The sequence below is a fragment of the Ictidomys tridecemlineatus genome, chromosome 5 (assembly GCF_052094955.1).
Source record: "Ictidomys tridecemlineatus isolate mIctTri1 chromosome 5, mIctTri1.hap1, whole genome shotgun sequence".
In the NCBI taxonomy this organism is placed as follows: Eukaryota; Metazoa; Chordata; class Mammalia; order Rodentia; family Sciuridae; genus Ictidomys; species Ictidomys tridecemlineatus.
In genome coordinates, this window is record NC_135481.1 from 93306963 (window position 1) to 93324327 (window position 17365).

Consider the following 17365-nt stretch of genomic DNA (forward strand, 5'->3'; position numbering starts at 1 on the left):
TGCAAAGCACTAAGCAACTCAGTGAGACCCTGTCTCTAAAATAAAAATACAAAAATAGGGCTGGGGATGTGGCTCAGTGGTTGAGTGCCCCTGAGTTCAATCCCTGTTACCATTCCACCCCCGGCCTCGACAAAAAAACAAAGAACATTGTGAAAGCTATATATAACAAACACAAGGCCAACATCATTGGAAATAGAGAAAAACTGAAAGCTTTCCTTCTGAAAACAGGGATAAGACACAAATGCCCACTTTCACCTTTTCACTTTCTATTCAGCATAATCCTTGAAACTCCAGCCAGAGCCATTAGGCAAAAGAAAGAAATTAAAGGGATGTGAACAGGAAAAGAAGAGTTTAAGCTATCTCTGTTGTTGTTTTTTTTTGTTTGTTTGTTTGTTTATTTTTTTGTGGTGCTAAGGATTGAACCCCAGGGCCTTATGCATGCAAGGCAAGCACTCTACCACCTGAGGTATATCCCCAGAAACTCAAACTATCTCTGTTTGCCAATAACATGATCCTATATTTAGAAGACCCCCAAAAACTCCACCATAAAACTTCTAGAACTCATAAATGAATTCAGCAAAATAGCAGGATACAAAATTAACACACATCAATCAATTGTGTTCTTATACTCTGATGATGAATCATCTGAAAAGAAATTAGGACAATCATCCCATTCATAATAGCCTCAAAAAAAAAATACCCACACCCCCCGCCCCCCCCCCACAAAAAAAAACACCCAAAAAACACTTGGGAATCAATCTAACAAAAGAGGCAATTACCTCTACAATGAAAACTACAGAACACTAAAGAAATAAATTGAACTTAGAAGATTAAAAGACCTCCCATGTTCTTGGATAAACAGAATTAATATTGCCAAAATTACTACTAAAAGCACTATATAGACTCAGTGCAATTTCCATTAAAATTTCAATGACATTCTTCATAGAAATAGAAAAAACAGTCATGAAATTCATTAGGAAAAATAAGAGGCCCAGAATACCAAAGCAATCCTTAGTGAGAAAAGTGAAGCAGGAGGCATCACAATACAGAACTTAAATTATACTACAGAGCTATAGTAACAAAATCAGCATTGTATTGGCACCAAACAGGCATGAAGACCAATGGAATAGAATAGAAGTCACAGAGACAAACCCACATAAGTACAATTATCTCATACTAGACAAAGATGCCAAAAACACACATTGGAGGAAAAATAGCCTCTTCAACAAATGGTACTGGGAAAACTGGAAATCCATATGCAGTAGAATAAAATTAGACCCCTATCTCTCATCCTGCACAAAACTGTACTCAAAGTGGATCAAGGACCTAGGAATTAAACCAGAGATACTGTGCCTACTAGAAGAAAATGTAGGCCTAACACTCTGTCATGTCAGTTTAGGAACTGACTTCAAAAAGACTCCTAAAGCACAAGAAGTAAAATTTTAAAAATCAGCAAATGGGATGTCATCAAACTAAAAAGCTTCTTCACAGCAAAAGAAACAATCAAGAGTGTGAAGAGACAGCCTACAGAATGGGACAAAATCTTTGCCACCTGCACCTCAGATAGGGCATTAATTTCCTGGATATACAAAGAACTGAAAAAACTTTAATACCCAAAACAAACAAACAGCCCAATTAATAAATAAGCAAAGAAACTAAACAGACACTTCTCAAAAGAAGAAATACCAATGGTCAACAAATATATGAAAAATGTTCAACATCTCTAGCAATTAGAGAAAAGCTAATTAAAACTACACTGAGATTTCATCTCACTCCAGTCAGAATAGCAATTATCAAGAATACAAAAAAGCAATAAATGTTGGTGAGGATGTGGGAAAGGACACACTCATACATTGTTGGTGGGACTGCAAATTGGTGCAACCACTCTGGAGAGCAGTATGGAGATTCCTCAAAAAACTAGGAATGGGACCACCATTTGACCCAGTTTTCCTATTCCTTGGTAGATACCCAAAGGGGTTAAAATCAGTATACTACAGTGATGCAGCCACATAAATGTTTATAGCAGTAAATTTCACAATAGCTAAGCTATGGAGACATCCTAGGTGTCCTTCAACAAATAAATGGATAAAGAAAATGTGGTAAGTAAACACAATGGTGTATTGCTCAACCATAAAGAAGAATGACTTCATGACACTTGCCTTTTGACACTTGGATCTGGAAAGTATCATGCTAAGTGAAATAAGCCAATACCAAAAAACCAAAGGTCAAATGTTTTCTCTGATATGTACAAGCTAATCCACAATAAGGGAAGCGGGAGGAGTGGAAGAATAGAAGTTCACTGGATTAGACAAAAGGGAATGAAGGGAAGGTAGGGGGTAAGAAAAGGAAAGTCAGTGGAATGAATCTGACATAACTTTCCTGTGTACATATATGAATATACAACAGTGAACTTCACTTTCGTGTATATCCACAAGAATGGAGCCCTAATTAGCAAAAGAATATTCTACTCTTGTATAATTATATCAAAATGGAATCTACTGTCATGTATAACTGAAAAGAATCAATTAAAAAAATAAGAATAAAGGAGGCACAGTGGGACTAAAGTTAGGAAATGTGGATTTAGCTCAACTAAGAAACAAGTCACATTCTCTGTTTCCCAGGCATCCACTAGGGTCAGGAGGCTGCCCCTCAGCCTCCATTCTCACTATAAAGAAGTTCAGGAGCTAAAATAATTTGGAGGCTTTAACTTCAGAGGGGTTCTGTTTCAACATGAGACTCAAAGAAGGTCCAGATGTTTGAAGTGTAAAAAGCATTTCTGTCTACAGGAGGGAATAAAGGTTTGGGATTCTGGGTGGTAGGGGGGAATGATGATAGTTTACAAAGAGAATTAAAGGAAATAAATACATGGCAAATAGGAGAGTTTGCTCTGTGCATGAAGTTTCTCAGGTAACAGGCTTCAGAAAAATAGATGATTGCTTGCAACAAAGTCTTTCTGGATGAGATTTCAGATCTTCAGTCTTATTTTCCAAAAATAAATATTTTTTGTTTAATGAGATTGCAGAGAAGGAGTTCATGATAATTGCATTCAGGAGGAACTTCCAATTCAGACAAGGGAACTTTAGCCCCCTCTGAGTTATTCATCCCTGATCCCACCTCCATGTGTATATGAGATGCACATGTTAATAAACTTTCATTTGTTTTTCTGTTGTTAATGTGATTTCTGTTATATGGACCTCCAGCAAGAACCTAGAAGGAAAATATTTTTTCCTCTTCTATAATATATTAAGAAGAGCATTTACCATGTGGGGAAAAAAACAAATAAACTAATATTCCCCATATGTAAATTGATCTTGAAGGACTCTGGTTTAAAACTAATCTCTTGTTATTTTGGTTAATATAGATTATCATTCACCAGGTATCATCTCATCCCCAGATTCACTGAAAAATTTCAAGGTTCAGGAATTGCCCTACAAACATGATGACCCATCTAGATATACTGGTCGCTGACTGACACCAGAGTTATAGGATGGTGTGCAGTTACCTAATTAAAAAGATTGATACCTTGGTCTTTTCTCTGATTGTTTCAGATTCAGAATCATGTAACATTGCAGGAGACTAGAGAACTTAAGGTATTTGAATGCTTAGTATTTATCCTGCCCATACCCCTCCTATATGAAGGGAACATTCTTCTTACCCTGTATCTCTCTCCCTAATTTACAAATAGAATTCTTATAACACTCTACCTGCTTGCACCCTCAACATTTTCTTCTCCTATTTATTTCCTTATAACAACATTTAAGTCTAAAATCTCATTCTCAATTGAAAAACTTGACATTTTGAAGTCTTCAAACTTCCACTTAATTTATTTCCCCGCTGAATGAAAATGTTTATTATCAGGCAAACTCACTTATACTATTATCTTCTACTTAATGTGGAATGTTATCAGGAAATAAAATGCCTTAACCCATCTACAATGAATTGGCCTTCTTAGGAATGTTCTTAATAAATAAGTCCAGTGGGGGTGTCTCAGTCTGGTTGATGGAGGAGGGGTACTGTTTGATCTGAGGTTCATAGCTTCTGTTGTGTTCACAGCTTACTATGCTTTGCATATTAGAAATCCCCCTCTTCTAGTCAGGGAGAGCAGATGACTAAAGTCTCATGTTTTATCCAAAGAATGAGGAAATAAAAAGTCAATTTTCCTTGGAGTACCTACTGTGAGCCAGGAGCCATGTGACTATCAGTCAGCTCTGCCTGTGCCACTCATTTGGGTGGATCTAAGGATGCTACCACAACAATGCTTAGGTCATGGCTTGCCTTCAGCTAAGCACATACAAACACGTTTATATACCCAGATACATAAACATATTCCATACATTTAGGCACACACAACCTGTGTACAATACAATCACATCTACTCATACACCGTAGTAAGTGCAGCCACACTGCTCATACTAGTGACATAATACAAACTGCATGCATAAATATGCTCATCATACACATTGGAATAACACACTTTATTTATAGAAGGAAAGGTCATTCAGCTTGGTAGGTTTAAAGATGTCAATGTCAGGAAAAGTCCTGGATTAGTCAAGACGAGATGTCACATGAGCTGAACCTTGAAAGAACACTTAGGAGTAACTTAGGTAAATGAGGACAGACTATTATTACAGGCAGAGAACCACAAAAACAAAATTGTAGTATCATGAGACTGTGATACATAACTCTGGTTGGAAAACATTGACATGAAAATGCAAACTGGGGAGTGGCAGTGGCTGTTGATGTATGCAGGGCCATCACCTGAAAATCACGAAATGTTCTCTCCAACCTGAGGTCCCAGACAGATTGTCTAGTTGAAGAGAGGCTTTATGAGCTTCACATCTTCTATATTATCAACATACCCATCCATGCTACAATGGAATTGAATATAGCTATAGCTCCTGGTCTCTCTGTAGTTATTTAATTTCTCCCAGTGACAAGTGAGTGTTTTGATGGGACGCTGGGCCCATATGTATGTATTTCTGTAACGGTCATTCCATTTGCTACTAACGCATACATGCTCAATTTTGTACCATGAGATATAAATGAACATGTGAGAGAGCCTGTGGCTCAGATTTCCTTTTTTCATGAGATTGTTACATTTGTAGGAAGCAAAATCTTGGCTTGGACTTAGGTGATGTTCTTCCATAAATTTCCTCCTGGAAACGTTCTCACTGTGCAAAAGTAAACTGCATTGGAGACACAGCAGGACCAAGAGGGTGACCCAGACCTTTAGAGAGGACGCCATCTCAGTGACCAGGACCACCTGTGTATGCACAGGGAAGAGAGAGGAAAATATTAAGGCATGCCTGGAGGGTTGCGCTGCACTTCAGAATTCCTGTTCCTGGGCTGGAGATATGGCTCAAGCGGTAGCGCCCTCGCCTGGCATGCGTGTGGCCCAGGTTCCATCCTCAGCATCACATACAAACAAAGATGTTGTGTCCGCCGGAAAAAATAAATAAATAAATAAAATTCTCTCTCTCTCTCTTAAAAAAAAAAAAATAAAGAGAGAGAGGAAAAAAAAATTCCTGTTCCTGCCAATGAGGGCACTTGGGCCTAATTTCACTATTTGATTCCTATACTAGAAGATGATAACTTTTTGGGGGGCAGAGGGGTTCTGGGAATTGAACCCAGAGATGCTTTACCACTGAACTACTTCATCCCCTTTTTATTTTTTATTTTAAGAAAAGTTTCACTAAGTTGCTTAGGGCATTGCTAAATTGTCCAGGTTGGCCTTGAACTTAGTGATCCTCCTGCTTTTAGCCTCCCGAGTTGCTGGAATTATAAGCATGTACCACTGTGCCCAACTTAGATGACAACTCTTTTTAGATAATAATATTTATAGAAAATAAAAATGTGTTGCAGACTGAGTGTACCAAGAACAAAATTTGGAAAAAGTAGACAACATTTAAGAATTCTTTCTATTGCCCTCCCCTCTATAAGACCCATGGAACCCAAAGGACTATAGCTATCTCTAGTAAGCTCCTTTCCCCCAATTGACTTGCAGGAAATCATGTGTCCTAAAGAATATGGCATTTTTAAACCTATGTCTGCAAAGTAGAAATGGTTGTCACCTTTAATGGGCATGTAGAAGATAAATAACTTCTTGGGAGATATTTTCTAGGTGAAAGGCTTTGGTTCCCTGAAATCATAGCTCAGGCTGCAATTATGCTGACTTTGCATGATGATGCTTCTCTAACCTTAACTTCCTTATAACAGCTACCCAAAGCCTGGGTTTACACATCCCTTCTCAGGGGCCATTTCCCCAACGCTTATTACAAATGATCTCAATTTGACAGAGCTGCTTGTTGAGAATGTTGTGGTAAAGGAACTCGAATTTTGAAATATTGCTCTAATCAAGTAAGTACTAAGACTAAAACTGCCTTCACAGGAGTAACTCTGACCTAAAAGAGGGAGTTATTTGAAAACTCTCCTCCTTAAACTAGGACTCTGCCCTCATTTGCATGAAGAATGTACTTGGCCCTACTGAATCTCTGATTTGCAACTCTGAATACCAGTGTCCTTCAATGGACCCAATAATATTTCCTTCAGGACAGACCTGAGAGAGTGTACTAGGATGTGTATATGCTTTGGAAGATCAGGGTTTGGAGGAGCAGGTGGGGGAAAGACTATATTAGTGGGAGTTGAATTGAAGCCTCATTTTTCTGTAATTTCTATCTTTTCTATCTAAAAAGTCGATCAAGCTCCTTCCAGTGTTTCTGGGTCCTTCACCCAAGCTTCCTCTGCATAGTTTTGTAACTCACCTTATTCAGATTCTGCGATCCTGTCACTGTTTGCGCTTGGTATCAGTATATGGAAGGGAAGAGCAGAGTCTGCGTCTTTCTTCTCTTAGTGCCCAAGGAGTATTCAGTAGTGGACAAAGGAATGACAGTGGGAGGCACAGCACTCCTGATGATTTGTGCTGCTGGTGGAGTGGAGGGCAGGGTCAAGGATATCTTTTTGTGTGAACCTGATCCTACACCTTCTCATGTAGAACACTTGAGTTCACTCTGAGAATAGCCTCGAGCAAAGGCTGCAAACATCAAAGCATGACTCCTGGGTACAAAGGAATTGCAGGGCACCGAAGAGTGACCCTAGAGAGGGTTATCTATAGTTTTCAGAAGACAACTAGAGATCTGACTTCTAAACTCATTGCCTGACTAACTTCTGGGCTATAATTTGCTGGGCTATGTTCTATGGGAACTCCAGGGGGAAAAAAAAAAAACACCTCTGGAGGTATGAACTGTGGGAACTTTGCTGAAAGGAGAAAGTATTTAGTCCAAGGTGCAGTTTATGGATAGATTGAGACACTGAAATATGCTTTCTATCAACATCTTCAAGGATGGCTTATAGCTAAGCTACCACCATGGAATTTCTCACCGAGCCACATTATTATTAGAATATCAGAATGTTCAGCTTACATCCAGAATTTACCTTCAGACTCTAACTCATATTAAGCATTCTTGGAATAATAGGGAATCATGTGCCAGTAGACTGGCTGGGAGGTTGGCTCAAAGCACAGTCTTTATATCCTTCTATACTCTAGTTCTTTAGGTGACCAAGGGGGAATTCTGAGCATCTGAGTTTGGATACCTTAGAGATGATTCCAAGGACAAATAAGGTCACAATCACGTGCACATATGTCTTTCTTTCCCTGCCTCCCTCCTCTTTCTTTCCTGAGGATTGAACCCAGGGATGCTCTACCACTGAACTATATCCCCAGCCCTTTTTATGGTTTATTTTGAGATGGGATCTCATTATGTTGGCCAGGCTTGCCTTGAACTTGTAATCCTCTTGCCTCAGCCTTCTGAGTGGCTGGAATTACAAGTATATACCACCATGCCTGGCTTGTCTACAGCCCTTTCTAACAAGTTTGTGTTACCTACTGAAGGTTAAAATTCAAGTAGTGCTTCAATAAATATAGAAAAGATGGGGGACCAATATTTGAAAGAACAAGAAAAAGATCCATAGTCTTTCAAAGCATCATATTTTATGGGATCTTATAGAATATCAGCAAGCAATTTTGAGACTTGTTGATAATATTATTACATGTAGGATTATTCTATCCTAGACATTTCTAGTGTTAACTAGTTAATCCAGTATGTTCAATAAGTGATATTCTACTTTAAATATAAAAAAAAAATTACTGTGAACTCCAGGCACATATCAGGAATCCTACAATACCCTAAGCCCAAAGTCCTAAGTCCTCTTGGATATAAAGCAAATTATATAGGAAGCAACCAGAACTACATTGTGGGGAGCAGTATCCCTTTGTATTACCTTTGTTGGTGACTTCTGATTTGAGTTATTAGAGTGATATTATCCTTTGAATATAAATTTTCAGTTATTTCTTAATCATTTTGTTTCTTTAAACATTTTCTTTAACTCTTTTTTTCTATTAGTTCTTTGATATTTCCTTTGTTGACCACTATTCAATACTTTTTTTTGTTACACCTGTTTTCAGAACCATAATAGAGACTTAAGTTTCCTGATGCAGATGACAAGAATGTCTCAAGGAGGCTTCATGTGGGCTGCACATGCTGCCCAGGGTTGCCAGCTCGGTGGGTTCCTGTGCAGTCTATCAGAGAATCAGATAAAGGCCCTGGGGGATGGGAACAAGTCTATTGGGACTTCTTGTTCCAGCAGAAGGGAGACCCAGCAGTGACAGAGTCAAGCTGGCTCTCAGGACAAAGGAGCTAGTGTTATTCATGTGAAACGGGGAGGGGGTGGACCAGAGTTTAGGACTATTAATTGGCTTTAGATGCATTTTAAAAGGTGTTTTTCTTTGGGCAAACTTTTCAATCTTGAGGGAGGGGTAGTCAGCTGGTCGTCTTGGTGTAAAATGTTAGTTTTTTTTTTTTTTATTATCTTGCTGCATCTGGTATAAATGGTTCTGCCCTGGGATAAGGATGAGCTGCTGTAGCTGTTAAGAGAACACAGATGGGAAATGGGAGTGAACACAAATCAGGGCAGAAACAAGTTAAGGGCCCTGGCAATTTTCTGTGTTGGTGACTCCTCAACAGTTTTATCCTTTTTGTTTCTTGGGGGAAGTATCCTGGTTTTAATCATATATCTGTTTCTGAGGCTAGTGACAGAGTTAGTGAGTGAGGGTACAGGAAAGGCACACATTATGCTCTTTATAGCTAAAAAACCATGAGTTAAAACAGAGTGCAGGGGAAAGCACATACCATGCTTTTAATAACTATCAAGCTGGCCGTTGAGGTCTCTGAACTTTGTAGGAGAGATCTGACTGTCTCACAAGGGCTCCAAAGATGGAATTCCCAGGGTCCAGGAACTGATGTGTTGGGGAAAAAAAAATGTTTTTGTTTTCATTAAGCCACAACTGGATTTAGCAATTCCTTCATTTATGAATGTAGGGAAAAAATAGAAATCATAGATTTTTATATCTGTTCACATTGCTACAAATATCTCAAAATCATTTACATTGATTAGAAGTTCAAAATTATTGTCATAATTATGTTCATATTTACACCGTATTACTAAAAACATTAATAAATACATGTATTATTATGTATTACTAGGTCACAAACTTTAAATATTTGATACTTAATTTCCTTTTTAATCCAAAGGATTGTACTTGATGATATTTGTTCTCTTGTTTTCAATTATTATGTTTGCTCTTAATTGTTCTTTGGCTTCACCACAATGCCAAAGGCCTGAATGCTGCAAAAACAAAACAAAACAAAAACAATTTAACCCCCTTTCCCAAGGGATGGTAGAGTAACCCAATGAAAGAATTTTTTTTTTCCATCAGTAACTATTTATTATAAAATTATTATAGTTTTATCTCAAAGGATTAAAAAATAGTGATGCTCTGCTATCACCATACGTTTAATATAAAAGCCCTTTTCAAAGTACCAAATTCACATCATATTTGATTACCAGCTATTCATATATACATCCAATTTTTAAAAATTTATTTATTTACTCTGAGTTGTTATACATGATAGCAGAATGCATTTCAATTCCTAGTACACATATAGGGCACAATTTTTCATGTCTCTGGTTGCTCACAGAATCACACCATTCATGTCTTCATACATGTACTTAGGGTAATGATATCTATCTTATTCCACCATTTTATTCTATTTTAATGCTGAATAATATTCCATTTTGTATATATACCACAGTTTCTTTATCCATTCATCAACTAAAGGGCATCTGGGTTGGTTCCACAATTTAGCTATTGTGAATTGTGCTGCAATAATTATCGATGTGGCAGTGTTCCTGTAGTATGCTATTTAAGTCCTTTAGGTGTAGACCAAGGAGTGGAATAGTTGGGTCAAATGGTGGTTCCATTCCAAGTTTTTCAAAGAATCTCCATACTATTTTCTATATTAGCTTCACTAATTTGCAGTCCCACCAGCAATGTATAAGCGTGCCTTTTTCCCCACATCCTCGACAAGACTTATTGTTGTTGGTGTTCTTAATAGCTGCCATTCTGACTGGAGTGAGATGAAACCTTAGAGTAGTTTTGATTTGCATTTCTCTAATTGCTAAAGATGTTGAACATTTTTTCATATATTTGTTGATCGATTGTATATCATCTTCTGAGAAGTGTCTGTTCAGTTCTTTGGCCCAATTACTGATTGGGTTGTTTGGTTTTTTGATGTTAAGTTTTCTGAGTTCTTTATATATTCTAGAGATTTGTGCTCTCTCTAATGTGCATGGTAAAAATTTGCTACCATTTTGTAGGCTCTCTATTCACCTCTTTGATTGTTTCTTTTGCTGAGAAGGAGCTTTTCAGCTTGAATCCATCCCATTTATTGATTCTTGATTTTATTTCTTGTGCTATAGGAGTCTTATTAAGGAATGAAAGGAATCTTGATCCTTGAATAACTTTCATCATTTACCTAAGAATTCTCAAGTGATAAAGAAATAAAATTCTTTGTACTTAAAATAATGTGTTGTTTTCAAAACCTACTTTTACCCTAGCTAACCCCTTTTGATTACTTTTACAGTTTTGATAAATGTGGTATTATTTTATTATTAATAAGGTTATGATGCAGGCTGAGGATACAGTTCAGTAGTAGAATACTTGCTTTAAAATGTGTGAGGCCCTGGATTATACACCCAGTACTGGGAAAAAAAAAAGTTATGATACAACTATACCTTATTAACATTTGTGTGTGTGTGTGTGTGTGTGTGTGTGTGTGTGTGTGTGGTGGTGGTGGAGGTATATCAAACCTAGGGCCTTGCTCATGCTAAGCCTGTACTCTACCATTGAGCGACATCACCAGTTCTCCCTTAACTATTTTAAATAAAGAGAACTAGGATATAAACATTGCAAAAATAAGTAAGTAAATAAATAAATAAATAACTCAAAAAAGGTAATGCTGCAGTTGTTGCTATTAGGTTTGGGGTAAATATATGAAGTCCTAGGTCAGCCACATTCTAGCAGAAATACATTGTGCCCTCACACTTGTTTAACTCCAAAGTTTAGCTCTATTGTCCCCCCCGCCCCAGGTCAACTGGGAGGAAGTTGAGGAAAGGACATCACCAGAGACTTCCTCTTTAAGTTGGATATTGAGAGAGTGCCAAGAATGTTCGTGTACAATCAAAATACCACCTGCTTATCGATCATAATAAGGAAATTCTGAGTGTGAAAGCATCAGTTATGCCATATGCATTATGGTAAGAATGAGGGAAGATGAAGCTTATTGAATAGATCAGGTACACTCTTAGTATTAGTCAGCATCATATTACTACAACAAAGCCTGGAGGCAATTAACTTACAAAATGAGAATGGATTTATTTAGCTAATGATCCTAGAGGTTCCAGTCCAAAACCAGTAGAACAGAGGCAAAGGTATAAAGACAGAAATAGGAGATAAATTCCACCCCAAGTGAAACAATCACTTAAGGAAAACACACTCTGTTTCTCTCCACTCTCTCACAACATTTCTGATACCACATGTATGGTTTTTTTTTCAACCACACAATTCTGTAAGTCTCCAAATGCAGGCTGGTTGTCTAACAGTTAAATTTAATTTTGAATGTACCTGAAGTTAGCCTCAGATCCCACAAGTTAACATCTCAATCCCAAAAAACTGTACCTATTTCACATGTACATGTCGAGTCCCAGCCTCTAGTATTTTTGACCCACCAGCTATAAATCAGCATTCTACCCTCTCATCAGGTTCCATATTTGCTAAAATAATTTGCACACAGAAGTCAGGCTAACATTTGACTTGTTTATCAGTTTACAAGTTACAAGCAAAAATCCAGGCCTTTGGGGAATTCTTGCATGAGAGCTCCATTTTGGCCCTCTCGGACTCCATTTTGGTTGAGGGTTTGATATGTGACCCTATTTTAACCCCACTTTCACCTCTCCCCTTCCCTTTTTTTTTTTTTTGGTTCTGGGGATTGAACTCAGGGCCATATGCATGCAAGGCTGGTACTCTATCAACTGAGCTATACCCCCAGCCCTCCCCTTTTTCTCTTTTGACAAAGATCTTTCTCTGGAGGCATCACTGATCAACCCTCAATCAGACTTCATTGTCCCTCACCACTGGGAAGGACCTGTTCTCTTGGTCTGATTCCTTGTTAGAAAATCCTTAGGAATTGTGAATCTGTGTCAGAAACAAGACAATCCTTTCAACCACATCTGAGCAACAAGGAGAGCCACAGTGAGAAGCTATTGAGCTAAGAGTGCATGGAATTTATTGTTAAATTCAGCTTTTCTATATCATGAGCATTGGTGACCATCTCAAAGCACTGGGCCTGCATTACTGGGTTAGAATTCTGTGGAAATTCAACAAGCAACAGGTACAAAATTTAAGAAGTAGAACTCATAGTAAAAATAACAGCAATATTATATTTCCAGTTTACGAAATGGTTTTGAGCCATGAGCCTAGGCCTGAAGATAACCAATCAAATAACCAAGGAGAATTTGGTGAGACCTTCTCTAGCTAAGTGGCTTGTTCTCTTCCTTTAATTGGGTCTCAAATTCTCCAGAGGGATTTATCCAGGTACAACATGTAGTGTTACTGATGATGCAGACACTTCTTTGTTCAGCTAGTAAATGATTAAGAGCAATTCTGTTATTTCAGAACATTCCAGCAACAGAATATAGTGAATGCTTCTGAGTGGCAGTAGGTTTTGCAGTGGAATCTGCAAAGACAAGTAATAGATACATTTCTTTTTTTCTTTTTAATATTTTTTTAGTTGTAGATGGACACAATATCTTTATTTATTTTTATGTGGTACTGAAGATCAAACCCAGTGCCTCACCCGTCAAAACTACACTGAGATTTTATCTCAGCAGTCAGAATGGCAGCCCTCAAGAATACAACAAAAATAAATAGTGGAGAAAAATGCACACTTTTACACTGTTGGTGGGACCGTAAATTAGTACAATCACTATGGAAACCAGCATGGAGGCTCCTCAAAAGACTAGGCAAGGAATTACCATATGATCCAGCTATACCACATCTCAATATTTATCCTAAAGAATTAAAGGCATCATACTACAGTGATATATGCATACCCATGTTTATAGCAGCATAATTCACATTGGCCAAACTTTGAAACCAGCCTTGGTCCATCAATGGATGACTGGATAAAGAAAATGATGTATGTATACACAATAGAGTTTTATTCAAGTCATAAGGAGAAATAAAGTTATGGCATTTGCAGGAAAACTTTTGGAACTAGAGACCATCGTGTTAAGTGAAATAAGTCAAATTCAGAAGGTTAAGAGTTGAATGTTCTCTCTCATTTTCAGAAGCTAGAGAGGAAAAACTGAAGAGAAAGTTGGGGGCAAATCTCATGAAAATCAAAGGGAGATCAGTAGAGGAAAGGGACCAAGGGGTGGGAGGTGGGGAGTGATATTGGCCAAATTACATTGTTATATTGTATGCATGTACAAATAAGTATAAATTCCATCTGTGGGTACAACTATTATGCACCAATAAGAAAGTGGAAAAATCTTTATATCTTTATATTAGGGAGTATGATGCATAGTTCCTTATGGGACTTGTGCATTGTTGTAAACCAAAAGAGAAGCATTGGGGGTTTTGATAATAGACCCAATAGTCAATAAAATTTCTGCTTTTGGCAAGAGATTGGGAAATACGGATAAGGGTATTGTCCCTCCACGAAAAAGAAGAAGAGAGTAAAGACTATGGAGTGGGGGTAAGGGGATTTGGTTGTAGCTCAGTGATAGAGTGCTTGCCTAGCATGTGTAAGGCCCTGAGTTTGATCTTCAACACCAAATGATTAAATAAATAAATAAATAAGTTCAGAGAGATAAAGGCTTTAAACAGGTCTGGTCTGGTCACCTTTGGAGAGCTGTCCATATCAGATGACATCTGCTTCATTTCCTAAAAATTATTAGTGTTAAGTCCGGGAGAGGAGTCCAGGTACAACAAGAGGTTGGTGCCTTCTATAAATGAGATATATGTATACAGAAATCAGCTCCTTGGAGCTTGGCAGCATAAATGTTGGTTAAAAGGGGCTGCTATTGGCCTGTCCAACAAGGTTGGAGGCAGACCTGGAAATGTCTTCCAATATACAAAAGTTCTAATGTTTCAAGTCTTTATTTACCAAATTTGTATATGCTACCAGAATATAATGTTTATTCATAGTTTTGATTATACCTTTATATAATTTTTTATCCATGGTGTTAATTATATATTTATAACACAAAAGTACGTACCTTTTTTAAAATGATGGTCAAAAGAACAGCAAGAGCCAAATGCCTGGGGCAGCCCATGACTATTTCAAAGGTTGAGAGTTTATGCAATCCAAAGAGGAGAAAGTAGCTTGTTAATTCAAAATTATTATACATAGGGTTTATGTATAATAACTTACATAGGATTTCTGGCCAGGAAAATTGCAAAGATTTCATAAAATTTTGTGGATTGATTTTTAGGAGTATCATTCAACCAGTACAGTTAATTGGGGATGATAACACAAAGAAAATATTGTAAGATGGGACAGAGAGCACATAGCCATGTTTTAATTTATCCAATGAAGTGTGTTCTTAATTTACAATGGAGGTTTACTAGGTAGGGAATATTTTTAATCTTATTTTGTGGTACTAGGGATTGAACCCGGGGTTGTTCTACCACTGAGCTACATCCTCAGCACTTTTTATTGTGAGACAGGGTTTCACTGTGTTGCCAAGGCTGGTCTTGAATTTGTGATCCTCCTACCTCAGCCTTCCAAGTCACTGGGATTACAAGTGTACACTACTGCACCTGAATGGAATATTTTTTAAATATAATTAATATTTCAGCTTAAAAGGAGAACATACAAACAAGTAGCCACCATCTACTTATTTTTATTTTTTGGCTTCTGGTGCCAAAATTGTGATTCTTCAGTAATTGTTCTAAGATCATGATTCAGAAATTTTTCTATCTGGGATATGACAAGAAATTTGACCAGTGAGATATAGGAGTAGTAATCCCCTAGTTTTCACAGAGCCTAATTGAGAATGGCCTGAAATCTTAATATTGGCCTACACACCAGGTCACTATCAAATCTAACGAATTTTTCCATATGGCCCATTTTTATATTTTGTCTCCGCTAGAAGTGAGGCAACTTGTCAGCTTCCATAATATTCCTAAATCATGACCATTTCTAGTGCATATCTACTGTCTACATAAGTGTTAGCAGCTTTTCCTTTAGCAAGAAAGCATGCTCAACTAGGGCAAACATTTCCACCTGCTGGGCAAAAAAAAAAAAAAACACTCTGAAAGTCAAGGGGTTGCTTCCTTAATTTCAAAGGGACTAATATTAATGACCTGCATAATATTTACCAGTATTGCCTTTTAAGTATGAGGCATCCGTGAACCAGGACATCTCAGCATTGTTCAGGGAAGTGTCCTGTAAATCCTTTGAAGAGTCAAATGGAGTGGTTAATAGGATTTCACGTTAGTTGAGAAAACTAAAGTAAGATGTTAAGTATGAAGACACTTTCAAAGAGATTCCACAGCATAGGAACAAAAATGGCCAACAGAGCTCCAGAAATGATTTCTTTGGTGGATTTGACCAATAGTGCTATAGCAGGGACAGCCCACAGACAAGGGGAGGAACCATGGGCATCTGACCTCAGTTTCTGATTCTTGTACCCCATGGATCAGTAATGATTGACATGCCTAGCATGTGTAAAGTCTGGGTTGTATTCCTGCCATTGAGGGGAAAAAACGAAGGGCATTTCTTTCCTTTTCATACACAGAATAGAAGAAAGAGAGTTGAGGGGCTGTGGCTGTGGCTCAGAGGTAAAGTGCTCACCTAGCATGTATGAGGCACTGGGTTCCATGCTCAGCACTATATAAATATAAAATAAAGATATTGTATCCACCTATAATAAAAAAATATTTAAAAAAAGAAGAAGGAGAGTTGATAGTTAGCCAAGCCATGTCTTCAAGGTCTCTCCAAACAAAGAGATCAGGTTTAGTGGTTTTAAGTAAAGCATATAAGGGTTGGGCCAGAAGTTTGGGATACTGTTGCAGCCATAACTGGCAAATCCAAGAAACCAAGGAGTGACACTGAACTTGAAGTTAAGAAATTGTAAGATGCCTTGTATCAGTTCTGAATCTAATTTGTAATCTACTTCCTGAAATTAGGTAACCTAAATATTTTACTTGAATTTTTACCAGTTGCAATATTTCTTATGAATCCTATGACCTGTGGCATCTAAGAGTTTTAACAAGTGTAGACTATCTTTCTTGCACACTGATTGTGAGGGAGGTGCACAAGAAGAGTCATACACAGGTGGCTGTAAGGTACATCACTGAGGGGAAAATAGTCATCCTTTAGGATTTGAGAAATGAGGGACTTCCACTGAAACCTCAGGCCTTTACTTTCCCAATATATTGCTGGCTGGCCAAAGAGAAGGCTAAAAGGTATTAGATGGCTTACATACTGGTTTGCTGCTGTTCATGATCAAGGTCAGCAAGGTATGTGGGTTTGGGGCAACTGAATAGTGAGGTATAACAATATTACAAGAACTGGTACATAGGATAATAATGAGATTTTGTCTTTTATCCTTTTATAATAGTTTAATGTCCAAAAGAGCTTCTTTGTTTAAAGAGTACTGGTTAATTCTAGGTCAAGTTTTCAATGGGTTGATCTGAATCTTAATAGTGAGTACACTAAAGAGCCTATTTGACCTACTGACAATATCATTCATTAATATATGTTCTAACAAAAAACAGCAGGCTAGTTTTTGTTTACCATAGAAACAAAGAGTGGCTTAGCAAATGAGAGAAACTGGAGACTCAGGAGACCTGGAGTTGGTCTTAGTTTATCTGGTTTGCCAAATTCTAAAATTATCTACCCTTTTCAGAGGAAAAAAAAATTCCTGCATTTTTTTTTTCAAAATGTGTGTCAAGAATGCA

At 37.6% G+C, this 17365-nt stretch overlaps 1 protein-coding gene across 1 annotated transcript; it reads right to left on the minus strand.

Annotated features, from left to right (window-relative positions):
- Positions 1–4460: 4460 nt before the first annotated feature.
- Positions 4461–5257, minus strand: Eddm3b (epididymal protein 3B). The gene has a single exon (XM_013365759.4). It carries the CDS (start codon positions 5243–5245, stop codon positions 4808–4810), a length of 438 nt encoding a protein of 145 aa, XP_013221213.2. The 5' UTR covers positions 5246–5257; the 3' UTR covers positions 4461–4807.
- Between the last annotated feature and the right edge of the window lie 12108 nt (positions 5258–17365).